At 41.1% G+C, this 27,572-nt stretch overlaps 1 protein-coding gene across 1 annotated transcript in view; it reads right to left on the reverse strand.

The window, feature by feature from the left end:
• Nucleotides 1-8,321: 8,321 nt before the first annotated feature.
• LOC139469658 (protein ecdysoneless homolog) overlaps nt 8,322-27,572 on the reverse strand; it is a 41,325-nt gene continuing 22,074 nt past the window's right edge. Inside the window, exons 3-14 of the mRNA XM_071251888.1 lie at nt 23,553-23,640; nt 21,962-22,140; nt 20,531-20,672; nt 19,957-20,007; nt 18,295-18,423; nt 17,565-17,702; nt 16,063-16,148; nt 15,227-15,336; nt 14,633-14,792; nt 14,126-14,193; nt 12,945-13,189; nt 8,322-12,333 (exon numbers count right to left, since the gene is read on the reverse strand). Of these exons, the coding sequence (XP_071107989.1) occupies nt 11,977-12,333; nt 12,945-13,189; nt 14,126-14,193; nt 14,633-14,792; nt 15,227-15,336; nt 16,063-16,148; nt 17,565-17,702; nt 18,295-18,423; nt 19,957-20,007; nt 20,531-20,672; nt 21,962-22,140; nt 23,553-23,640 (1,753 nt within the window). The 3' untranslated portion in view covers nt 8,322-11,976. The remainder of the gene's footprint in view (nt 12,334-12,944; nt 13,190-14,125; nt 14,194-14,632; nt 14,793-15,226; nt 15,337-16,062; nt 16,149-17,564; nt 17,703-18,294; nt 18,424-19,956; nt 20,008-20,530; nt 20,673-21,961; nt 22,141-23,552; nt 23,641-27,572) is intronic.

The following is a 27,572-nucleotide window of genomic DNA, read 5'->3' on the forward strand; positions in this document are numbered from 1 at the left end:
TGGGTCCAGGTAGTTCTGTGGGTACTTGGGTCCTACACAGTACCCACACGACCCGAGTACTCGAGTTACCCGTCCCAGGCATGGTGTCTGGTTCTGGGGCCCTATGATAGCCTGGAGTCCCCATGGGTGATACCTGGGGACTGCTCATCCAAAAGTGAATGACAACAAGATGGACGGCCAATCCCATCTTTCTTGATATGAGAAACGAACACGACAATAGAAATAAGCCATTTTATTGCAAAAGTTGGAACAACTGTAAACAACTTGTCTAGAAAGCAATAATTGTGAATGGTAACAAACACAGATACCAAAAAATTGTGAAATGAAATAGTTTCAGGATGATCGATGATATCAAATATCATAAAATGTCATAAAAATGTGTGAAAGATGCAAACATCTGAAATAAAGGCTTTGGCGGACATTTTGTTTATTTTATCATGATTATGATTTGTACAGTTATTCTTGAATAGCAAATGAATTATAAAAGACATACACAAATAAACATTTTATCAAACTGACAAATGCACACAAATAACAAGGTAACAAAAAGTCATATAGTTTTCTATGTGACTTTGACTTCCAGCAGCCCTTCAGTCCAAAAAGATGGGTCAGTCAGGGGTAGTCGCCATCATCTTATAGAGGAAGGAATAATAAGACTTTACATATATTTGGGGTGTATGGTAAAGATCAGCATGTGAGAAAAAATAATACAATACAAAACTCGCACCATTATAACTGAAACAGAATTACACAGAATAAAATATGAAATTGCTCAGAACAAATGAGTAGATCGAAAACAATCTTGAAAATGACATGCTCCTGTGAAATTATGTTCATTAAGAAAAGCAAAATAATACAACAAAACTGAAACCTGATCTCTGAAGGAAGGGGCAGCAAGATCATGGGAATTAAACCCTGTCAATGTGTGAAAGGCAAACACACTAACCACAGGGCTATCCCAAACAGCATACACTGTCCTACACTTTCTTCTGGGAGTCACACAAGCTTGAGACACCCCACTGCACTCTTTGGAAACCACCCCAAGCCTTCTCTAAATCACGGTACCTTGGCTACCCCTACCACAGCTGAAACTGCAACATCAGTGATATAATATGGCAATCTGAAGGGGATTCAAAGTCAAACAAATCTTGCTGTGATGAAATTTGAAAACACCTCAGCTACCGATCTTGTTGCAGGGTTAGATGGGTCAGAGCCTTTCAATGTACTAATGTTCCAATACTGAAAATAATTAACCTTCCTATTAATGCTTGTCATATTTTTTGGTACATTTTTTTCATGATCCTCCCCTAAAAGACAACATGCAATTGCAAATATGTGTTTTACTTTTTACAACCCTCCCCTGGAGACGTCATAGTTTGGTGACACTGCCCTGACACCCCACCCTATAATAAATGACCCTTACAATACAAAAAACACCAAGCATGAGATATTAGTTACAGAACAAAGCTAGATATTATACATTTCCTATATACATGACATTGTTACATCCTAAACATGGTTTTGACACTCTTGCATTCACTAGTAACCATGGTAACTCAGAAATGTACCTGTCACATGATAATTTACACTATGATACACACACCTTTGCATAGTCTACAGACAGTCTAAACAATTGTCTCCGAAACAACAAACTTTTGAAGATAAAAAGTGTTCTGTTCAACGTCCTACAGAGGTGACAGTCTTGAACATGTAAGGAGTCCATTTTGGAAATTGTGAAAATTTCTCCCAACAGAATGTGATTACCACATGTTTGAGAACATTGTGAATACCAATATTTGTGATCAATTCTAAATCTCAGTTTGGCTAGCTTGCTGATGTATTCAAGGGGTAATACAGGGAATAAGGGAATATAAGAAGAAATCCTCAAGTGGCTTAAAACATGGAGACACCACTGTAATATTTAAAAGTGCATTTTACAAATTCTTTTTACTATTTGTGATCTACAATTCAATAAAAGTATTTCCACTGTGTGACAACTGCGTGGGTCTTTATACAAAACATGTTGATTTTTGGCCTTGATTGTTTATACATAAACCTGGGTGCAATCTTGTAAGGTTATGTGTTATTTGTAAGAAAAAAAGCATGTTAGTGTCAAAACAAAAACAGTTATACTTTGGTTGACAATGGTTTGAAAAAATGCATAATATACTTTAAAGCTTTTAAACCTTTTGAACCATGTGCTGTTTTAAGAAAATGTGAAAGTATGGTTCCATAAATGACCTGTAAGATCTTGTGAAATATGGTTTGACATTGGATGGAATTATAGTGCAAAAGGTGTCTTGGAATCCTAAATTCAGCAAAAACATACAGATATATCAAAATATAAAAAAAAGTCTTCATATACATTTTCAATTATCAACACCAACAACAGCAAAGCAAGTATGTTCCTAAGTGTATCAATACTTTTAACTGATGACAAGTTCAGAACATAGATATGATAATCAACAATCACAGTGTCTACTGGACATCACTCATAGGCATCCATTGTGAAGGAAAACAGCCAAAGTGTATTACAGCCATTGAAACCAAAACAATCCAACATCTCCTTCACCGGATCACAGCACAACATAGACAGTAATCACAGCATATACAAAGATTCATTCAAACTCCTGGAATAGTGAGATCTTTATATTAAAATTGGTTTAAAAACCCTGCATGAAGCTCTGTTCTGTAATCAGGGTGTCCATGTGTTATGTGAAAACGGTAAGAGCAAAAGTGGATGTTTATGCTGCTCTGACCGATATTTCTGTAATATTACAGTGTGTTGCATTTAAGTGGGAGGGAAGCCCAAATTTAAGCAGATCAAAGATACAAAAGTTACTCACAAGCATGTGTGAAGTGCTGAAAAACCAGGGAGTATGGAATCGAACCACAGATCAGCAGATCTTGGCACAGCTAAGGGAGGCAACTCTGCAAACCAAACCTGTACTCTATATCTTCCTTCTTGTTAAAACCAAGAGACCATGACCATATTTAACCCACACAATAAAAACGGGGATTCATATGAATAAATGTTATACAAAGCATTCAGACAGTTAAGCAGTTTCCTCCCTTGATTGAAGGCCAAGCGGTGACCTGAGCAGGAGAGGAGAGTGATTGCCTCGAGTCTCAATAAGTATGTTATGGCAAAAAGGTCAACAGACAAAAGATTGTTTGAGCAGTGAATTTGGCTGATTGTCAAATTATGATTGGTTTTCTGCTTAAAATAATAATATAGGCATGATTAGTCATTATGATGCTTAAACAGAAAAAAAATTGGCATATGTAAAAGATTTGTCAAGAACTGAAAAAATACAATGAGTGAGTGTTTTATTTAAAACACATCATGTCATTTTTGAGGAAGTGATGCAGGTATTGTGAGTGAGTGAGTTGGGTTTAACGCTGCTTTTAACAGTATTGCAGTTATATCTCGGTGTGTCAGCTTAATGTTGGAGGAAAGCCGGAAGTGATGCAGGTCTCAGACGTTTACCACTTCTGTGAAACCCACAAGCAAAGGTATGGTGCTGACAAACCGAGAAACCTAATCAGAGCGAATCGGGATTCACACCCACAATCATAGGTTTCTGACATGTCCAAGGGACACAACTCTGCACAGCGAATTGCGGAGCCTTAGGCGACTGGGCCACCCGTGCCCCCGATGCAGGGATTGAGACGTTTACCACTTTGGTGAAAGCCACAAGCAAGGGTATGGTGCAGCTAAACCAAAAACCTAATCAGGGTGAATCCGAGATTCAAACCCAGGTTCAAAGGTGTCTGGCACACCTGTCAAGTCAGGTCCGCATTGCAGTGCATAAGACAACTGGACCATGGCATGGACTGATCCAGTCATACAAAATGCTATGACTACCGATAGTGTTACTTTCAGTTAGGTGATACAGTGGCACAGGAACAAGATACAGTGGTACATGTATACATTAGCAGGATACACAATGCTGGAAATGTTCAGCAATACAGGAACATAATTATCAAGAACACTCAGATTGGAATACAATGACATACTGGACATATTGATTCACTGGTACATCCGTGATACATAGAGTGCACAATGGGTAAGTCAGTCACAGGAACACATGCTGCTAGAGAACAAGTGTACACGAAATGTGGAAACAGGGCACAAGCAGTGGTTCTGTAGTTCCAGAGATGCATGTATTTAAGCCCGATTAATTTAGTGAGTGAGTGAGTGAGTATGGTTTTACGTCGCTTTTAGCAATATTCCAGCAATATCACAACGGGGGACACTAGAAATGGGCTTTACACATTGTATCCATGTCGGGAACCGAACCCGGGTCTTCGGCGTGACGAGCGAATGCTTTAACCACTAGGCTACCCGACCGCCCCCGATTAATTTAGCCCATGGGCTTAAAAACAGAAAATATTGTTTGTTTGTTGTTTAACGCCGCTCTCAGCAATATTACAGCTATTTGATGGCGGTCTGTAAATAATCAAGTCTGGACCTGACAATTCAGTGATTGACATCATGAGCATCGATTTACACAACTAGGATACGTTGACATGCATCAACCAAGTCAGCGAGCCTGACCACCCTATCCCATTAGTCGCCTCTTACGACAAGCATAGTTACCTTTCACGGCAAGCATGAAATGTTTTTGATGTCACAGACATAATGCAAAATACAAATTTGGTACTTGATATATTGGAAAACATGTAATAGCATGTTAATTCATGGAGTGGTGAAGGCAGTTCCACAATGTGACTGATGCTTGAAGCTTCCACATTTAGAAGTCACACTGAAAACTTGTGACAATTTAAACACATATGGCAGACAAGCTGTATCACATGTGAATCATGGCTCCCATCCAACAGAGCAAGCTGTACCCTTTTCAGTGTGGAGGTGCTATTGTTTAAAGTTACCAATTATTTCAAATACCCTTACTCAAACTTTCATGTATCTTTGGGTTGTTTTTTAAGCCCAGGGGTTAAACCTGAGTAAAAATGTCACTCAATAAGAACTGGTAAACACTTTTTAAGCCCATGGCTTAAATACATGCATTATTGGTACATGATTCAATGATACAAGGACATGATTCAGTGGTACAAGGACATGATTCAATGATACAAGGACATGATTCAGTGGTACAAGGATACATGCATGTGCTGAGTACAAAGCTACAAGGTATGATTCTGTGATTCACACGATTCAGTGGTACAAGTGCATGGTGCAGAATGGCTAGACTGCTGTTTGAGCAAGGATTGTCTAACATGAGGAAGACTAGAGGGCTGAACACTATAGGAATATACAGCATTGGCCATTACACACTATAGGAATATACAGTGTTGGGCATTATAAAAGAATATACACTGTGTTGGGCATTACAAAGGAATATACACTGTGTTGGGCATTACAAAGGAATATACACGGGTGACCATTACACACTTAAGAAATATACACTGTGTCGGCCATAATGTCAAATAACAGGGTCAACAACAAACTCAAGACACATAAAACTGTTTTGTTAACATCATCTCAAACTTGACATTTTTATGCATCAAAATGACATCAGCATTATGACAAGTGATAAACACCTAAATTTCCACAGGGTATGCTAGAATTCAGTCCTGAACCTTCACAGGGTATGCTAGAATTCAGCCCTGAATCTCGACAGGGTATGCTAGAATTCAGTCCTGAATCTCAACAGGGTATGCTGGAATTCAGTCCTGAATCTCAACAGGGTATGCTGGAATTCAGTCCTGAGCAATACAAGATATTTGAATGGACTACAAGATGTTGTCTTACTACAATGGGGGACATGTTGTAGACGTGGATGTTCACAACCGTATGCTTTTATCCTTGCTGCCGCGCCACACACTGTGGTTGAGAAATTATGTGTTACATTATTGATTCAATCTACTCCACTTTGGAAAGACAACAACACCCGATACCATTGGTCAATCACGGCCAACCAACCAATGAAATGATTGACCACAACCACAAGAAGACTGGCATCAAAACTACAACAGGGTCAACCAGATCTGGGTTGATCAGTAAATAAAGTTTCCTACTTACAAGATTCCTCATCCGAGATTACGCAATCATTTCAAAACTATATGCAGCTTCTCAACCAAATTAAGCCCAAAACACAAGTTTTACATATTGAAAAAACAAATACACACACACATATCCTACACTATCATTCATCAATGTCACCAGAGCTATAAAATGGATCTCATGGCCTTAACACTTCATAAAACGTTTCATAGATATACACATCAAATTCACATTTCTGAAACCCTTTTTGTCATCAAGAATACAATTATCAAATTGATGAGACTATACACACACACATATTGTCTCTGAGGGAACTGATGATAAATGGAGTTAGCAGGAAGGGAAGTAATTGTTTGGTAAATTTGGTATAGTACACCAAGCTTCTGGACAATTTCATCCTCTGTAACTAAACCAGATCATGTTTAATTATTGTTTTTGGAAATACAGCACCAAAATGTAACAGCTACTGTAATATTCACAGGGCCACGTATAGCCATACTATACTGACTGTACTGGTTACACTAAAAAAAGAGCTCTTTTTTTAGTGTGTCAGTACAGTATGGCTATACGTGGCCCTGTGGTAATATTCATGACATCTGTTGTCAATACACAAACGGTGCATGATTCACTAAGCAATATATACCATCCCTCTCATATTGTACATTCAGACAGCAACTCTTACACTTCCAGTTGACAATACTCTACACGCTGCAGCATAATAATAACATTCAAACAGAAGTTACGAAGCGAGAATTTAATGACATGGCAAAATGGTGACCTTGTTTTGGTAACTGATACCAAAATGATTCACCTTTTCAAAAAATAACAAAATATAATCGTTTCAATGCAAAAACAACATTAATGCAAATTTCTCTCAATAAGAATAAACAATACAAAATATTCAAACAAAATGACACAACTGTATAAATACATTATCTCTGTTGATGATCAAACATTTCTCAATGAAAACATTCAGACATTTTGTTTATCTGCTTTACACAAAAGAAAACTGATCGCCTTGAAACTTTGCCAAAATACTGACATCATATTATTTTGATTTTTCACGGATACGCATATACGCGGTGTATACACTTGCCATCTGCATATAATCTACTCGTGTCTACATATGCTGATAATATTGCCTTACATACATATGGCCACCTGTATCAATCCACAACAGACTGACCACAGCATTTTACACAGTAAACTAGACAACCTCAAATGACAGCAGTTATTTTTAATAACTGAAGAAGAAAGATCTGACATTCAAATGGCACTTTTTGAAACAAAGGAAAATGAATGTTTGACTCACCATTTGTTCAAATGAAGTTGCATGAGAAGCAATTGCTGTTTTTTTTCAGTGTTAAATTGCAATCTCACCTTTCACAACACATAGATCTGACAGGTACAAGCAGAACATAGCAGCTCATGGTTCTCACTCACCCCACACAGCACACAGCTCACATAGGTACGGGGGAACATGGTTCTAACTCACCCCACACAGCTCACATAGGTACGGGGGAACATGGTTCTAACTCACCCCACACAGCACACAGCACACATAGGTACGGGGGAACATGGTTCTAACTCACCCCACACAGCACACAGCTCACATAGGTACGGGGGAACATGGTTCTAACTCACCCCACACAGCACACAGCTCACATAGGTACGGGGGAACATGGTTCTAACTCACCCCACACAGCACACAGCTCACATAGGTACGGGGGAACATGGTTCTAACTCACCCCACACAGCACACAGCTCACATAGGTACGGGGGAACATGGTTCTAACTCACCCCACACAGCACACAGCTCACATAGGTACGGGGGAACATGGTTCTAACTCACCCCACACAGCACACAGCACACAGCTCACATAGGTACGGGGGAACATGGTTCTAACTCACCCCACACAGCACACAGCTCACATAGGTATGGGGGAACATGGTTCTAACTCACCCCACACAGCACACAGCTCACATAGGTACGGGGGAACATGGTTCTAACTCACCCCACACAGCACACAGCTCACATAGGTACGGGGGAACATGGTTCTAACTCACCCCACACAGCACACAGCACACAGCTCACATAGGTATGGGGGAACATGGTTCTAACTCACCCCACACAGCACACAGCTCACATAGGTACGGGGGAACATAGTTCTAACTCACCCCACACAGCACACAGCACACAGCTCACATAGGTACGGGGGAACATGGTTCTAACTCACCCCACACAGCACACAGCAAACAGCACACAGATCACAGCTCACATAGGTATGGGGGAACATGGTTCTAACTCACCCCACACAGCACACAGCTCACATAGGTACGGGGGAACATAGTTCTAACTCACCCCACACAGCACACAGCACACAGCACACAGCTCACATAGGGACAGGCAGAACATGGCAGCTTCCGGCACTAACTGATAAATACTGTGCAAAGAAATGGTATGAGCAAAATATTCTAAACACACGACTTAAAAGAAGTTAAGGAACACCTGATTTAGTCAAATTAAAAAATCGGATGTACTTTAATTCTCTTGAATACCATAGTAAATTTTCTTTACAGCATTTGGCACTGCATGGACACTGAAAGCAGAGAATTCTTGCTATTTTAGAAAAATCTCATCTAATACTTGAACCTGTCATGGACATGTACTCCTTTACATTCTACAGTGTCTATAATGACTACTACTGAGCATTGAATGATTATCTACCACAACCAGCCTTTTATGAAGGGCTTGCAGCTACTGGCAACTTGATGAAGTGAACTTACAACAAGCTTAATGTAACTGAATATAAAAGTTTCAGAAAAAAAACAATAAATCATAATAAACTGTAAACTTGTGACACCAGTTTTTGATTATTATTCTAGAATATTTGTTACTGTATATAAATCATTAAGCACCTGAAAAACCTGAGCTTAATGTATACTTATATTCACTTTGGTATTCATCAATGAAAATATTTTCAAATAAAATGTTATGGCAATGTCGTATCAGATTTATCATGAACCATATAGAAGTAAATGAAATGCAATCAAAGTGGGTGAGATGTATCACATCTAGTTCCAAAGCTACAAACAATACTCGGGATAGCAAAACTATGACAAAACATTAGGCAAAACATGGCTTTACAAAAATATGTTACAGAACATCAAAAAGAGCAAATAACACAACCTTGAACACCATAAATCTCCATATTCACACGGGCCATTCAAATCAGTTCAGCAAACTCAGTGTCTGGATTATGTATTGTCACGACCTGCACAAGGCTACGATTTATATGATGCCAGATGCTACACAGAGGTGGCGGTCGGATTGAAGAGGGCTAGCCTCGACTGCATCAATCCGAGGAAATGTTCAGGATGTGCAACGACAGACAATCTGTGTAAATGACTCTTTTCTAACCTGACAGCTCAATTGGAATTGTATTTTGTTTCAATGCATGATATTTTCACATAATGCAGAGAATGAATAGAAACATTTGATCAAACTGATAAAGATGTTTCAAAGACTTGAAAATTTGATCATGTTTTAACTAAACTCAGAGTGCAAGCAAATATCACCTCTGCATATATACTACTCAAAATAAGTTAAAGAACACCTGATTTTTCATATAACCATAGTTCATCTGTCATACCATATCAGATTACCGTATTAATCGTAATAAGCGCCCCGCTGTAATGAGCACCCACGGCGATATTTGCTAATACATTGGCAAGTGAACAATCCCAATTAGCCCTCCTTCCGATTTATCAATGTACCCAAGACTTATTTATTCGTGTATAATACGCACTCGTGTGTTATATGCACCCTTAATTATGGGCAATTAAATTCTGGAAAAATGCATCTGTCGTATATAAACAGTTCAGACTGTCAGCATAAACCACGAAATTTATCTTTCAACTCTGTTTTTTCCACCAAAGTAATATTCTAATAAAAATCCCCTATTTCTAATTTTGAGAGCGCCCTGAGCGCTTATTACATCGAATACAGTAACTATAGTCATATGAAAAAACATCAAGTTTTCTTATCTTCTTTTGAGTCGTAAATGCTAGATCCTTCAAAATACATCACACTGACATAAAAATGTTTTCCTGAAAGACAGTTATATCTGTAGCAACCCAGTCAAAGACAAAATTGTTCAGCAAGGCCACACTGATCTACATGTCCATCAGCGGGTTGATATAAACATGATAACACAATGGTAGTGACTTAAACACTGGAACTCTCTGCCACATTAACTTAATACTAGTATAGGGGAAAGAGTATATTGGTGGTTTATCACATCCCAAAGGAACAGAGCCAAGTCCTGCTGGGAAACAATGGAGTGTCATGCCAGTACTTGCTTCTCACGAATACTAGCCATGTTTGCAGGTGCACCACAGACTCAAGGCTGACTAACAACTAACTAATACTGTAGACTCACACAGAGCAACGGGGATATTATACATGGTAGCAGCATCGACAAGGAGATCTCAACTGGGGAGGTAGTCGAACTGTGTACATCCAAGATACTTTCAAACATGGGCAAACAGACCTTTGAAGACTCACATATTTACAAATGCCTGTCCTTATACAGAGGAACCTCATTAATCCAGACTACTCTTTCCAGTGAATTTGTCTGTTTCTGGATTAACAAACCATGGTAAGGAAATGTGCTTTGTTTTTGACGTCTCTAACACTATCCCTGGTAAGAATACAGGTCCCAACAACCCATGCTTGTCGTAAGAGGTGACTAAACAGAACGGGTGGTCAGGGTTGGTGACTTGGTTGAATGTATGCCATCAGGTCTCTATTGTGTGGGTCAAGGCTCATGATGATAATCACTAGATTTCCAACAGTAGTCGTCCAAAATTAGGGGTTTCTAGAATAACAGGGTCCAGGCTAATGAGGTTTCACTGTCTATGGTGGCCACCAAGACGCGAGGTCTACATGCAGGAAGGAAAGGAATAATGTATTGAGTAATGTGTAGTGCACCATATTAAGGGTGATGTAACAACGTATATCTCACACTGTGGGTTTATCTACTAGCCCCGACTGGGGAGCTATTCTGTTACGTATTCTGATACGTCATCCCACGTATCTCATGACTGCACTGACACTGATGTTGACTTACATATCGGACATTCTTCACCGAGTGTAATGTACACTACAAAGCGCCATGGTAAACACACAGCCCTATATTGTGTGGAACATTGAGAGGTCAAATCTTCTAAATTCCCATTACAAGGAATCTGCAACAAAGTCATGAGATACCCCCATCCTTTGAGTGAGGGAGTGAGTTTGTGTTTAAGCCGCTTTTAGCAATATTCCAGCAATATCACAGCTGGGAACACCAGAAATGGGCTTCACACATTGTACCCATGTCGGGAATCAAACCCAGGTCTTCCGCTGACAAACAAACGCTTTAACCACTAGGCTAATCGACCTCCCACTCAATCCTTTGATGAACAGGTGCTGGGGACTGAACACACTTTATATTACAAGTCGTGTGCACCAAAGTAACGAGATACCCCTAGCTACTCACAAACATTCGGTGCTTCATACTTCAAACCCCTATCATGAAATGACAATTGATCAGATAGGGGCCAGCTCGTTGCTTGACATGATGTCAGGGGTCAGAAACTATCTTACTAACATCATAGAATATCCCTACCAAATAAAGCCAGATAATCTTTATTATGTGAATCAGTGGAAGTTGTCCTATGAGGAATCTGATTACAAAGCATCTGTGGCAAGAGAGACTAGATACCCTCCATTATGTGAAACAGCAGCTGTTCTTCGAGGATTCACATTACAAGGCATATGTACCACGAGAGACCGCCCTTCATAATGTGAAACAGGTGTTCTAAAAGGATTCACATTACAAGGCATATGTACCACGAGAGACCGCCCTTCATAATGTGAAACAGGTGTTCTAAAAGGCTTCACATTACAAGGCATCAGCATTGGGGGGCAGTTTGACCCCCATGCTGTGTAGAATGTTGGAGGCTGGGCCTGGCAGCCCCTGTTGGGCAGTGTAGGACTCCAGAGTGTTCTTGACCACATTCAGATTGATGTTAACAGGCACAAAACCATCATCTTCATCATCAATATCTCGCTTGTACTTCCTTGGACTAGATGTCGGGGTGTTGTTAGGCCTTGGTGGTGGGCGCTGCGGAGGTCGTTGTGAAGGTCGTGGTGGGGGTGAAGGTCGAGCAGGGGGTGAAGGTCGGGAAGAATGTGGAGGTGAAGGGCGCGGTGGTGGTGGTTGTTTTGGACGTTGTGGTTTGGGTTTGGTATTTCCATTCTGAAAGTTCACAGAGTACAATATTAGATGGAATTACGTTATCTCAACAAGACAAACCAGAAGTCCATTGTCAGTTTCATGCTGCATCAACATTCTGGACCTTTGACCTCTTTAATATTGAAGGTTTCACTGTATGATACAGTTGACTTGTGTTTACATAAGACTGTTCAAAAATATATCATCTTTATCCATCAATATGTGTCCAATTGCTTGAGTAATTGAATGTTGGTTTACACCACAGTCAGCAATATTCTAGCTCATCACTTAAATAGCCATCAGTCAAATGAAACAAAAGGCTAGGCTAGTAGTGAAACCCATGGAGTGGAATGCATCGAGTATTGAGGACCAATATACCCTGAAATCACCATGGGGAGGAATGCATTGGGTATTGAGGACCAATATACCCTGAAATCCCCATGGGGAGAAATGCATTGAGTATTGAGGACCAATATACCCTGAAATCCCCTTGGGGAGGAATGCATTGAGTATTGGGGATGTATTCTACCCTGAAATCCCCATGAAGAGGAATGCATCGAGTCTTGGGGACCTGTTCTGGCCCAGAGTCCAAGGGTTACTGTTTGAGATGAAGGGTTCAGTCTGACCACACCTACCTGTTTGACTGTTTCCCTCTCGAAGCTCTTCCCCACGTTGGTCTGAGCCAGCTCCCGGTCCATCATGTCCATCACGTTCTGTATCTTAGGATCTGCCCGAGGAGCAGCTTTCTTGGGGGACTTCCTAGTATAGGGCCTCTTGGAAGGAGAGTGTTTAGGCGGCGACTCAAAGTCATCATCACTGTCATCCCAGTCATATTCCTCAAATTCATCGGAGCTGGATGCATCGTCCTCATCATTGAATTCTGGGTACAAGATGAGTGATGATAATGAACATATTAGCATATTGAGTGTGAAGGTCATTACGCAAAAGATACAGGAAGCAAAATACAAGAAACATTGTGTTGGGAATTGAAACAGTTTTTGTATTTCAAGGCTGTTTTACCAAGTTTGAATTACCGGATTTGGGTTTGTGCCGTTTAGGATTTTGGCCACTATTTTGGAAACCATGTTTTGTTAGGAAGTTGATAGCTGCGGTTATCGACAAACTTTGACTTTTACGGGGATTTGAGGCACCAAAATTTTGTGAGTATGCGCGGAGAATGCTTTGTTTGTACCAAATACATATTATTCTGCCGTTTACATGTTGTAAAAAGGTAACTTAAACATATATGGTTTTTCCAGCAAGGATATGACTCAAACTAACAATCAGCAATCCTAGTACTGCCAAGGGAGGCAACTGTGCATAGTAAATTCCATTGTAACTTGGCCACTAATGCCACCATTAAAACATTGACTTCATCAAGACACAGTAAACATTAATCATGTACAGAATGAGAGGCATTTACTGATGAAGATAGTGCCCATCTTTCAGTATGGAGTCTGAGTGAGTGATTGAGTATGGTTTTGTGCCTCTATTAGCAATATCACAGCATTATCGCGGCAGGGGACACCAAAAAATTAAATGGGCATCTAACATTGTACCCATGTGGGGAATCAAACTTTGGTCTTCGTCCTGACAAACCTAGTAAAAACTAGATTTTGTTTTTAAATTCGTACACTTATCCTGCATTACTGCTTGATGCATCTACTGCTTGTTCTTGACAGAAACAAGAGCTGTGTAAGATGTTTCTGAATAAACACTGTAACAACAAGCCTACCTCTGCACCCCGTTTTAGTATTTAACATTGTTTGATGTGACAGTGAATCCTTCCAATGCAAGATGGCGGTGTTCTACTCACCAAACATCTTCTGCATGGCATGAATGAAGCCTGTGCTCTCAAACTGTATCTCTCCCTCTTCAGACTCTCTGTAAACATCGTAAATACACACTGGAAATCATGACACCATTGAGTCCATGAAGAAACGGGGGCACTACATGTATGTATTTTCAAATATTAGATGACTCATGTAAGCTTGTAATCAATACTATAAACTACTTTTTAAGTTATCAATGATTCACTTAAACAAAAATCGCATAATTAACCAGGAGGGCCCTGTTCCACTAGGCAGCCATAGAGCTACAGCTGTAGCCAAGGAACATGGCCGAGGAGTATGTTTCCTCTTCATCTTCAAATTGTCCAAAAATATCATAAAACAGAAGAAGAAGCTGCATAATAGTAGGTGAGGGAGTATGGGGAACTAAACCCTGGCCCTCGGGGTGACAAGGGAGGGCTTTAACCACTAGACCACGCAACCGCCTCCCAAAAAGTGTTGAAGCAGATGAGCAGGAGAACTTTCTCACTTACTGCGGAAACTCTGCTCCTTCTACTCCTGATACATGTCCTACAAATGTCTTCATGGAGTCTGCGACCTTGGTCATGTCAAAGGCGTCAGGGTCGGACCTCCCTGAAGCCTTCTTTAGGATCTCATCCAGAGACTCGGGGGTCAGGTTCAACCAGCTGTCATCTGTGGGGGAGAAGAGCAATTGGATGATGATGACGACGACGATGATAGATGTTTTAAGAGTGTTTTTGGTAGAGGAAAGTAGCCAGGGTAAGTATATCCTTGTATATCATTGTGTCAAATGTCCAATTAAATCACACAATTTCCACTAACATAACTTCGGCCACACTGTTAAAACTATATGAGGCTGTGACACTGAACTCCTGGCACTTCAAAAAACAAGGACACCCTTAGAATAACTTGTCCATATCCCATCTGTAAGTTTGTAAAATAGCATTGAAAAGTTGATTTGTTGGGCCTGTTTCTGGTCTAAAAACTTGGCAAATGGATAAAAAACATTTCAACAGCAATAGAATTAAGATCTAAAGCATATTGCCATCCAAGGAACATATCTGCATCCCTCAGTATCCTCTGGACCAGGCAGGTGGACTCCTTACCGTCAGGCGAGGCCAGCGTCTGCTCCTGCCTCCGGAGACTGTCCAGGTCATAGCTGGTGCTGCCCACCAGGTCCAGCACTTCCTCCCCGGGGCTCGCCCTGAAGGAGCCACTGACAACACACAACATCACATGAGAGAAGGTAGGAGGAGCTTCATGGGGACAGTGTAATCATTGCCTGCTGCTATATGACACGAGGGACAGGTAAGTTATCTTTGAATGTAAAACATTCAACTTGGTACATTTGTCGAATATGGATCCGGGGTAGAAGGTCTTCAGCAACCCATGCTTGCTGTAAAAGGCAACTATGCTTGTTAAAGAAGTGACTAACGGGATTGGGTGGTCAGACTCGCTGACTTGGTTTGATGCATGTCATCATATCCCAATTGCGTGGATCGATGCTTATGATGTCAATCACTGGATTGTCTGGTTCAGACTCGATTATTTACAGACCGCTGTCATATAGCTGGAATATTGCTGAGTCAGGTGTTAAACAACAAGCAAACAAACAAACAAAACAAAGGAAATATTCACAATTATTTGCAGGTGATGAGCAAATGAATCACAGTTGTTTTCTACAGACCAAATTACACCTCTCAAAAATTATTAATTGCATATTTCTTCTGGAACATAAAATTCAAATGCCAGCCAATCCATCTCCAGGTACTCACTGATGTATAAGGACATTTTACAAGTGCTTCACGCTATTGTTAATACCAAATCAAGACATGCATACACTTTTTGTAAGGCTCTTTCACTTTCCCCAAATGCTGTAATTTCTATGATTTCTATGTCATGTTTCCTACACGTGTAACCCGTGCTGATCCATGAGTCGTACCTGTTGCTGATCTGCAGCTGATCCATGTAGAACTTACGAGCCTCCACCAGCAGCTCCGTGTACAGCTTGGACCCGGTCACTTCATCCTGGAGGAAGATAGATCAGTCAGCATACAGCTACGTAACTTGGGGGAAGATAGATCAGTCAGCGTACAGCTAGGTAACTTGGGGGAAGATAGATCAGTCAGCACACAGCTACATAACTTGAGGGAAGATAGATCAGTCAGCATACAGCTACGTAACTTGAGGGAAGATAGATCAGTCAGCATACAGCTACGTAACTTGAGGGAAGATAGATCAGTCAGCACACAGCTACATAACTTGAGGGAAGATAGATCAGTCAGCACACAGCTACATAACTTGAGGGAAGATAGATCAGTCAGAGTACAGCTACGTAACTTGAGGGAAGATAGATCAGTCAGCATACAGCTAGGTAACTTGGGGGAAGAGAGATCAGTCGGCATACAGCTACATAACTTGAGGGAAGATAGATCAGTCAGCACACAGCTACATAACTTGAGGGAAGAGAGATCAGTCGGCATACAGCTACATAACTTGAGGGAAGATAGATCAGTCAGCACACAGCTACATAACTTGAGGGAAGATAGATCAGTCAGCATACAGCTACGTAACTTGAGGGAAGATAGATCAGTCAGCATACAGCTACGTAACTTGAGGGAAGATAGATCAGTCAGCACACAGCTACATAACTTGAGGGAAGATAGATCAGTCAGCACACAGCTACATAACTTGAGGGAAGAGAGATCAGTCAGCACACAGCTACATAACTTGAGGGAAGATAGATCAGTCAGCATACAGCTAGGTAACTTGGGGGAAGAGAGATCAGTCGGCATACAGCTACATAACTTGAGGGAAGATAGATCAGTCAGCACACAGCTACATAACTTGAGGGAAGATAGATCAGTCAGCATACAGCTACGTAACTTGGGGGAAGATAGATCAGTCAGAGTACAGCTAGGTAACTTGGGGGAAGAGAGATCAGTCGGCATACAGCTAGGTAACTTGGGGGAAGATAGATCAGTCAGAGTACAGCTAGGTAACTTGGGAGAAGAGAGATCAGTCGGCATACAGCTACGTAACTTGGGGGAAGATAGATCAGTCAGAGTACAGCTAGGTAACTTGGGGGAAGATAGATCAGTCAGAGTACAGCTAGGTAACTTGGTGGAAGATAGATCAGTCAGCATACAGCTACATAACTTGGAGAAACATACATAAGTCTTTATGTGAAGGAAAATGTGAAACAAGTCCTTATCTCGGGGTAACTGTTTAACAAGCCCTTATCTCGGGGTAACTGTAAAAAAAAGCCCTTATCTCGGGGTAAGTGTGAAACAAGTCCTTTTCTCTGGGTAAGTGTCAAACAAGCCCTTATCTCAGGGTAAGGATATAACAATGTCATCCCAAGGTGACAAGTAGAGGACACATAAACATGCTTTCAAGGATGAGCTGGTTGGATGTTTTAGCCAAAGTCCAACATTCACCTACCCTGAAATATCCACTCATGTTGAGTGACTTGAGGTACCTCTGCCACCGTACATCCCGGTCAGATGAAACTGTGTGACCGTTGACGCCCATCCGCTGACCACTGGAACACTTGGTACACAGGATCTCGAAGCCATGAGCCTGCAACAAACAAAGGAGTTGTGGACTCACTATCAGATCAACTCAAATTATACCTGCATGAGTGACTCACGTTCTACACCCCTTTGAACAGTATTTCAGTTATATCAAGGCATGTCAGCTTAATGTGCGAAGAAAGCAACGATGGTCTTAGACGTGTACCACCTGTTGAGGAAACCAATGAGCTGACAAACCTAGAAACATCATCAGGGATTCAAACCCATGATCATAGGTTTCTGGCACACTTAAGTGAGGCAACTCTCCACATCGAATTGTTGTGTCTTCCATCCAACCAAGTGCAATATCTTAATCAGATATTATTAAATGAAATTAATAAAAATTGAGATTATTTTTCAATCATCATTTTTCCTGCAAAAAGCCTTAAAAGTTACAGTGAGAGTTGACCAATGGATGTCATGGTAACTCATTCAATAAAGCCAGGGCAGTTTCAATATCTGACCGGCTCTCATGATCATCATGCAAGTCAATGCTGACCACACCTGCCATATTATGCAACTGATCTAATCATGATAAACATCTCAATTGACGAACTGAAATTATCTCTGGATAATAATATCTACATAGAGAGACTGACCAGTTTCATGCCCAGGTCATGTGACTGGAACTTGGGATTAGACGACGCGGGCAGCGTGTAGCTGCTCCTCTTGTCCGGGGTGAACTGTTGGTGCATCAGCTGGGCATACAGGCAGCGAGTCAGCTTCACCTGCACACACAACACATAGTGTCACACATCTGTTACTAGTGGGCTGGACCCCTGAAGATCCAGGGTAGAATAGGTCTTCAGCAACCAATGTTTGACGGAAAAGGCGAATATTCTTGTCATAAGTGGTGACTAACGGGATCGAGTGGTCAGGCTAGCTCATGGTATCCCAATTGCATGGACAGATGCCCATGATGCCAATCAGTGGATTGTCTGGTCCAGACTCGATTATTTACAGACCGCCAGCATATAGCTGGAATATTGTGTGCGCGGTGTTAAAAAGCAAACAAACAAAACAAATCTATAGGCTGCACATGTAATATCAGAGTTATTCCCCTTACAATACATTATGTTAACTAGGACTTCTTTGTTAACTATGGTTGTTTAATTAGGCCTAGAGTGTAGTGTTTACTTGTTGTTTAACGCTGCACTCAGCAAGAGTCCAGCTATATGACAGCGGTCTGTAAATAATCAAGTCTGTGCATATGGCTGCCACACATACTCACACTTAAAGTGTAACCCAGAAAATGAAAAAGAACGATAACACTATTGTGATTCTGGAAGTTACAATTATTGACAGTTACAAATACGAAGGGAGATAACTCTGACATGTAATGCTTGAGGAGAGGGGCATTTATTGGATAACAGGCAGTGAGATAGCCTAATATATCAAAGAGACAAATCCCTTGGTCACAATAAATATAACAATTCTAGCCATGACACTTGATGAGATAAACAGCATATTTGATAAAAGTCAGTAAATATCCTCAATGTTCTGAAACATTTGTTTGTTTGTTGTTAAACATAACACTCAGCAATATTCCAGCAATAATTTACCAGTCTGTAAATAATCTAGTCTGTACAATCCAGTGATTGATATCATTAGCATCGATCCACGCAATTGGGTTACGATGACATGGATCAACCAAGTCAGCAAGCCTGACAACCTGATTCCGTTACTCGCCTCTTACGACAAGCATGGGTTGTTGGGATCTTCATGTGTATTGATGCCACAGTCATCTATATTCCACTAAATCACTTTGTCTAAATAATCGGGGCGAGGCAAACAAACATAGTTGCCTTTTATGGCAAGCATTGGTTGCTGAAGTAGGACCCGAGTACCCACAGGACTACCCCGACCCATTGTTAGTCACGTGATATATTGTTTAAATACAATAACAATAAAAGTTGCTCATGTTTCCATTTCTTTCTGACTAAGCACACACTGTTTCTGACTTTTATACGGTTGACTACTTGTGAAGATGTATATATGACTTCAGTATATGCATGATCTGATCATTTTATACGTGTATGGAAATAACATTTGCCAGGGCACCGGTAAAGCAATTCCCAGTCGGACATGATGTACCTAACTCTTGGGACCAACAGCTGGTACCCAGGTAGGGTCAGGTCATCGGGGGTTGAGTTCCTGGGTCGTAAAGTTGGGCTCGTCCCAAGAGTCCGAGATTTGGTGGTTACAGCATACATAAACACATCTGATGGAGATCAGGCATTAAACAGTTGACACTTCCTTACCCTTGCTAGAACTTGGTCAGTTGGTGAGAAGATCTGCATAGTTCTACAAGCCTGTAATTGAAGAGGTTCACAACATTACAGTGAATTTCTATATGAGCGCACTTTCCTTGAATATTTTACACTCTGTCAAAACAATTGTCACAATAATTTAATGAATGAATGCAAGAAGATTTACAAACAAATGTGCCATTACTGTTATGTGGCAGTAGAACTCATTGTAAGTTTAGTCACTGGCAGTGGCAGCAAGTGAATGAAGCACTGGTAAAATGTTGAGTGTTGTTGGTGGCAGCAAAAGTGGAAATTAGAGTTATCCACCCCTGGTTGTTGACAAACATGGCAGACTTGATCGTTTGAGTCATTTTGAGATGGGACCATTTCTAGAAGACTGGATGTACCAATATAATAGAGACAGGGTGATTCAAGCCCTTTGCTCACCTGAACTATGTCTGATACTGTCTGCTATGTCTGATACTGTCTGTTTACTATAATTACTGGTAATTAACTAATGACCATTAACTGTCTTCCTGTGCCATCTTTAAGGTATTTCTACTGAGGCCTATCCTATAACAACTACCTGTAGGTCTAGAGGGTCGCGGTAGTAGAAGGCGTGCACGGCGGGTGCGACCAGGGCAGGGTTCCGCCGTAAGACCGGCACCAGCTTCGCTGGGATGTAGCAGTTGGTGTGATGGACATTTTCTTTAATCTTTTCAGGGAAGCTGAAATAAAATATTACCCAATGCACTGCCAGAAAACATAAACATATTTGTACATGAACATGATACCTATCTCCACCAGTCACGCTGTGCGAATTTACACACTAGTTGTACACTGACATGTTTGGGAATTCACAACATTATCTACAGATCGTCATCTAAATGGTATGATAGAGTGAGAGAGACTGATTTTGGGGTGAATGTAGCTTTGAACACTATTCCAGTTATATAACGGCGTGTGAGCTTGGCCTGGGAGGAAAGCTCGAAGTGTTGCAGGTCTCAGACGTATACCACTTTGGTGAAACCCATGAGCACAGGCATGGTGCTCACAAACTTAGAAACATAATCGCTGCAAACCGGGAGTCGAACCCACACTGATAGTTTAATTTGGTAACTTACTTACTCACACTTTTCAAAAGAAGGTATGAACAAGAGGCGATGGGAGATGAAATTCTCTTGAGTGTTTACTTCTGTATGTTGCATATATGTAAGCATCCTCAGACGTCTGTAATGTTCCTGTCACAGGTACAAGGTGGGGTGAAATGGGGCTTAATGTCTCGTCCAAGATTATTGCACTTATACAGCGACGTGCATGCACGTGTGTGTGGGTGTGTGTGTGTGTGGCTGCTTGTCTAGTCCGGATTGATGCCGATTTATAGTGCTAGCCCACTGAGATACCATGCTGCAGTTTAACATGAATACCCCACTCAGACACACTATGCTGACTCCGAGCCAACCAGTCCTTGTTTTAGCCCCTTAATGCCAAGCACCAGACAGGGTAACGACAAGTACCATCTTTTAACGTCTTTTGGTATGACGTGGCAAGGGATCGAACTCCCGACCTTCTGCTCTCTAAGTAGACACTCTACCACTAGACCACGGAGGCAGTCTTCACAGGTACAAAATACATTGTGTATCGCTAACAACTGACTGTAACATGCATCTATATAATGAGTGAGTGAGTTGGGTTTAATGCCACTTTTTACAGTATTCCAGTTATATCGCGGCGTGTCAGCTTAATGTGGGAGGAAAGCCTGAAGTGATGCAGGTCTCAGACTTTTACCACTTCAGTGAAACCCACGAGCACGGGTAAGGTGATGACAAACCTAGAAATATAATCGGGGCGAACCAGGATTTGAACCCACAATCATAGGTTTCTGGCGTGCCCAAGGGACGCATCTCTGCACAGCGAATCGCGGCACCTTAGACGACTGGGCCACCCGTGCCCCCCATCTATATCATGACTTCAGATAGATGTTTACAAGAGATAATGATGAGGAAGTCATACAGACCAGCTGAGCCGGGAGAAGATGTATCGCTGTATCTGTGGTGATGCCCGTGTGAGGCTGGTGTGTTCACGTATACACGTGACACCATCGGGGATGTCCGGCGCAAACAACGGGAGCTCCATCATCTCTGCTGGGGTTTGTGGGATAGGTATAATGTGTATATCTCCCTGATAGATGTACACCTGGAAACAAGATTGAACAAATAAATGATGAGGTTTTATATCCTGCAGTGATCTTATTGTACCATACACAATTCCCACAGGACATTTATTACTTATATGGGCCATGTCGCACAAGTCCATTTTATGAACAGGGGGTTTCAGTTTGGTATTTCCTGAATCATCTCACAATAATCATGGCCATTATCTGTATCTTTTGTACACTAACAGATTGAATGTCGCCTACTTTTGCAATAAGCATTTATCTGTGTTGCCAGCTCCATCTAAGGGGAACAACTCGCCAACCTCTAAAACATAATGTCATCATATTTATGATATCATCATAGCTAGAGTATGTTCGAATTTCCAGAAATAAGGTCATGATAGAACACTGTTTTATCGTGAAATAAACCACGCTTCATTCTTCACTGTTCTCAGCGATTTATCACATAGCTATCTTATGTAACAGCAAACTTCACACAAGGTATAATGTGTATCTCCCTGGCAGAGCTACATCTGGAACACATCACAGTGAGTGCTGTTAAATAGCAGTGTAATTTACTGTTAAACAATGATTGTAACTGTATTACATTGAGATTCAGTAGAAGTTCATTGCATTGTATTTGGACAATGACTGTTGTCAGGAATGTAGTACTACTTAATGTCAGCAGTGGTGAATAAGTTTATTACATGGAATATTCTGTGATGTTCCAGTGACAATGAACTGGTCAAGCACTGTGTGGGAAGTGCCGGAAGCTAGTTAGACTATATAAGTGGAGTGGCCGCGTGCCTGTCATCTCACATTTCATCTCACATTTCATTTGACATTACATCAAGACCAGCTTTCATGTGAAGATCACTTATCACCCAGGATTTCCAGCCTAGGCCTATCTCTGAAGCTTGACCACTGTCGCGGATAGGTGAATATTATTAATACTGAACTTTTTGATATCACCACTGCCATCATATTCTGTATTTGATACTGCCAATGAATTTTGTACTACCACTCTATTGCATACTGCCCTTGTAATTGCTGTGCCATAATTTGTATTGATCTGTAAACCGAGTTAATTTTGTAGTACAATTGTTGATAGTTTACCATTTGTTGTTTGTTTGTTGGTTTCACACTAAGTTCGTCTACATTGAGATTTCTGGTTTTACATATTGTTTCAATCTGGGAATGAACACGTAAAAATACGGTGAATGAATTTAATTTTCAGCATGCACTAGAAGTTTGACCTCAACAGGACTCAATGAAGACTATACAAATCCTACTGTGCACTGACACAGTACCCTTCATACTCAGTACAACTGATATAGGATACATTTCCTATGTCCAAATCAAGAACTTTTGTTGACAAATCTGTTCATCTATTAACCATGTTAAATATAGGTTCTTTCTTTTCAAATGCTGTACCAACTCGTCGCACACCTACCCTGTTGTCGGACGTCTCTGGCGTCAGCCATTTAGGCAGTGCTTCAGCAGCCTCAATTAGCAGGAACTCTCCGTCATTGTCTGATGTTCTGCAATACATTACCAGAACTAATCACATCACTGATAGTTTGCAATTAAATTACCATGATTAACTAATCAATCACTGAATCCATGGACATAATGATCCTCAAATAGCCCTTAGAAATACACACTGTCAGGTGGTCATCAGGTCCGGGTTGCAAGTAATTCAGCATTGTCCTCACATAGTGAAGCTTCATCTGACCCTTGCATACAACACAGGGTTCATTCAACCACTGCTCACAACACAGGGTGCACTTGACCCTTGCACACAACACAGGGAGCAATTGACCCTTGCACACAACACAGGGTGCACTTGACCCTTGCACACAACACAGGGTGCACTTGACCACTGCACACAACACAGGGTGCATTCGACCCTTGCACACAACACAGGGTGCACTTGACCACTGCACACAACACAGGGTGCATTCGACCCTTGCACACAACACAGGGTGCACTTGACCACTGCACACAACACAGGGTGCACTTGACCCTTGCACACAACACAGGGTGCACTTGACCACTGCACACAACACAGGGTGCACTTGACCCTTGCACACAACACAGGGTGCACTTGACCACTGCACACAACACAGGGTGCACTTGACCCTTGCACACAACACAGGGTGCATTCGACCCTTGCTCACAACACAGGGTGCACTTGACCACTGCACACAACACAGGGTGCACTTGACCACTGCACACAACACAGGGTGCACTTGACCCTTGCACACAACACAGGGTGCATTCGACCCTTGCACACAACACAGGGTGCACTTGACCCTTTTTATCTGAATTCTAAAACATTATTATTTCAATGTGGTCATAGTTAACATGTTGAATGGAGGCATTTGTATAAGATTTTTAAGATGGATGCTCTTTTCTTGGTTGCTGTCCATGCTGTCTGTTTGTTTGTTTGTTTGTTTGATACTTAGTGCAACAATATTCAAGCTGCCTGAAGCTGTCTTGTAAATAACCAAATCTGGTCCAGACAAGTGATTGATATCATGAGCAAAGGACAATGCTGTTGGGGTCCAGTAAGACGCAATCAACCAAGTCACTGAGCCTGACCACCCAATCCATTAGGTCACCTTTCACGACCAGCATTGTTTGCTGGGGACCTTTTCCAACCCGGTGGGATATTTCACCAAAGCAGGTGAGGCAACAGACATGTTTTATGCATATATTACAGCGTTGGTTTTCTGTTCCAAGTCAGATCTCCCCATCACACTACATATGACCTTCAGGAACAACTCAAGGTCTTGATTATGGAAGAGTGGGTGAGTATGGTTTTACGCTGCTTTTAGCAATATTCCAGCACTATCACGGCCGGAATCACCAGAAATGGGTTTCACACATTGTACCCATGTGGGGAATCGAACCCGGGTCCTTGGCTTGACGAGCGAAAGGCTTTAACCATTAGGCTACCCTACCTCCCCCTGATATGGATGAAGAGACATCGATGTCATTGAGGGTTCATCTCTGACCTCATCAGAAGCAGGAATGGAAATTAGCACTTGCCCCGACCAGTCTTCACTATGTTGTCTTGTTAAGGTTAAACATATCCTAAGGAATAGTAGAATTTCGAACATTTTCGGGTATTGCTATAAGTTATCACTATTTGAGCTTGTAGACATTCTTGGTTACCTTCCATCCCTACAGAAGAATGGGTCATTTGAAAAAATGCTCCATTACCACTACCTACTGATCTGATCTCACAATAACCCTCTGAGGAATAATAACCCTCTGAGTATAAACTGCTCACAAAAACTTGAAAGAGGTCCCATAAATACAAAATCAGATTTACGTCCTATACTCTTGTGACGAAGACCATGACCTATTAAAAAGACATTTTCCCTGTAGCTGGATATAATTTGCTGCAAACCCCATTCACTTCATGACTTAAGCATTCCCAGCACCTGTAAACCAACCTGTAGACAACGGTGAGACTGCACCTCCCTTATAAACAAGTCCATCATTTCCTCATTACAACACTTGCAGTGACAGGACCCACAGCAAGGCATTGTCAGGCAGCAGACATATGGGATATTTAGGATGCCCCTTGTTAGATAATAGCCAGGAATCAGGTTTTTATGAATGGACTGTCTGGTTGAAGCAGCAAGGGAGTGATTTATCAACTTCTCACTGGCTCTGAGGTCAGACTGACTTGAGACAAGGCACAGGGCACATGGCTCCTTCCAAGATCTTCACATATTGATTTGGGTATTTTGTTCCTTTTAGCTAAATTTTGCAGATGGTCATACTTTTATCAGACCAAATAGTTTCTAATTTTGATAATGAATTTATTTCAAACATAAAACTGGCTTTTATTGCAAATGTGCACTTAATGCCTCTCACAGGATATTAAAAGTTTTTTAAAACCTCTTATCAACAACTATATCTATTTATCTACTTAAGCTAGCTTCAGTAAATTTCATTTTGACTGTTTGCTTCCAGTTTGCTTTCAGTGATGTTTATTTAACATATATATAAACATGAAAAAGAGATCCAACATTTTTGCTTTTTGTAAATACTCATTTATCATTCATTAGTGTAACAATTTCCACATAGTTTCATTTGAAGTGCACTCATAAATCATGAGTATTGATTGTCTAGGGTGCTTACTCATCTTAGACCAACAGGATCCAAGGGCAGAATATGTTCTAGTACCCCTCCTCACCTCACACACAGTGATGTAATATTATTGACCCCTATTTTACTCAGATTTATTCATAGTTGTACCATCCCATATCATGCACAAACATATGAAAGTTGTAAACGTGAGTGAGTTTGGTTTTACGCCGCTTTTAGCAATATTCCAGCAATATCACGGTGGGGGACACCAGAAATGGGCTTCACACACTGTACCCATGTCGGGAATCAAACCTGGTCTTTGGCGTGACGAGCAGCACTTACCCACTAGGCTACCCGACCACCCCAAAAATAGTAAATGTAACATCAAATACTTTACAGCGATGATACTCAAGAGGTCAACCACTTGGTGAAACCAGGTCGGCATGATGCTGACAAACCCAAGGAGAGTACCCATGCAAACTGGGGTCCCAATCCACAACGGGCAGAGGCGTGGAGCTAAGGGGGACAACTCTGTACAGCAAGAGACCAAAATGTCAACACCTTATGAGTACCAGTTTTGCATGTCTGTCTGAACAAAAGGACGTGCAAACGAAGGGACAAGAACTGACACAAACTTATTACTACACTTGGACCTCATTCAGGAAGTTATAGATAAAACACTCCTCCACGGTTTTGATTGATGCCAAAACTGAACAGCGTTTTAACTTACACAGGAAGAGTCGAAAATGCAAGAAATACCAGAATAAATAATTGTGATACAATACAATAGTTGTGGTATTTAACGAATTCGATGACAGCATGCAAGAGAAAGACCATGCACAGCATGCAGTCAATTGAAGTGATAACAATTCAAATGTAAAACCTCCAAACAGGTCTTACAATTCAAATGTAAAACCTCCAAACAAGTCTTACAATTCAAATGTAAAACCTCCAAACAAGTCTTACAATTCAAATGTAAAAAACCTCCACGTAGGTCCTACAATTCAAATGTAAAACCTCCAAGAAGATCTTACAATTCAAATGTAAAACCTCCAAGCAGGTCTTACAATACAAATGTAAAAACCCCACGTAGTTCCTACGATTCAAAAGTAAAACCTCCAAGCAGATCTTACAATTCAAATGTAAAACCTCCTAGCAGATCTTACCTCAGCACTCTCACTTGAAAGTGGTACCTCTCACAAGGTTACTATGAGACACCAAGATACCAACATCACTATATCAAAAAGTGGCAGTAGTTTTTTTAGACCCAACAGCACTTAAGCCAATAAACAAACCCTACAATATAAAAATGTACCCATCTTAAACAGAATTTAATAACTACACACATGATTCATGCATGCTTATC

This window comes from Haliotis cracherodii, unplaced genomic scaffold (assembly GCF_022045235.1).
Source record: "Haliotis cracherodii isolate W230 unplaced genomic scaffold, xgHalCrac1.p SCAF_2, whole genome shotgun sequence".
NCBI lineage: Eukaryota > Metazoa > Mollusca > Gastropoda > Lepetellida > Haliotidae > Haliotis > Haliotis cracherodii.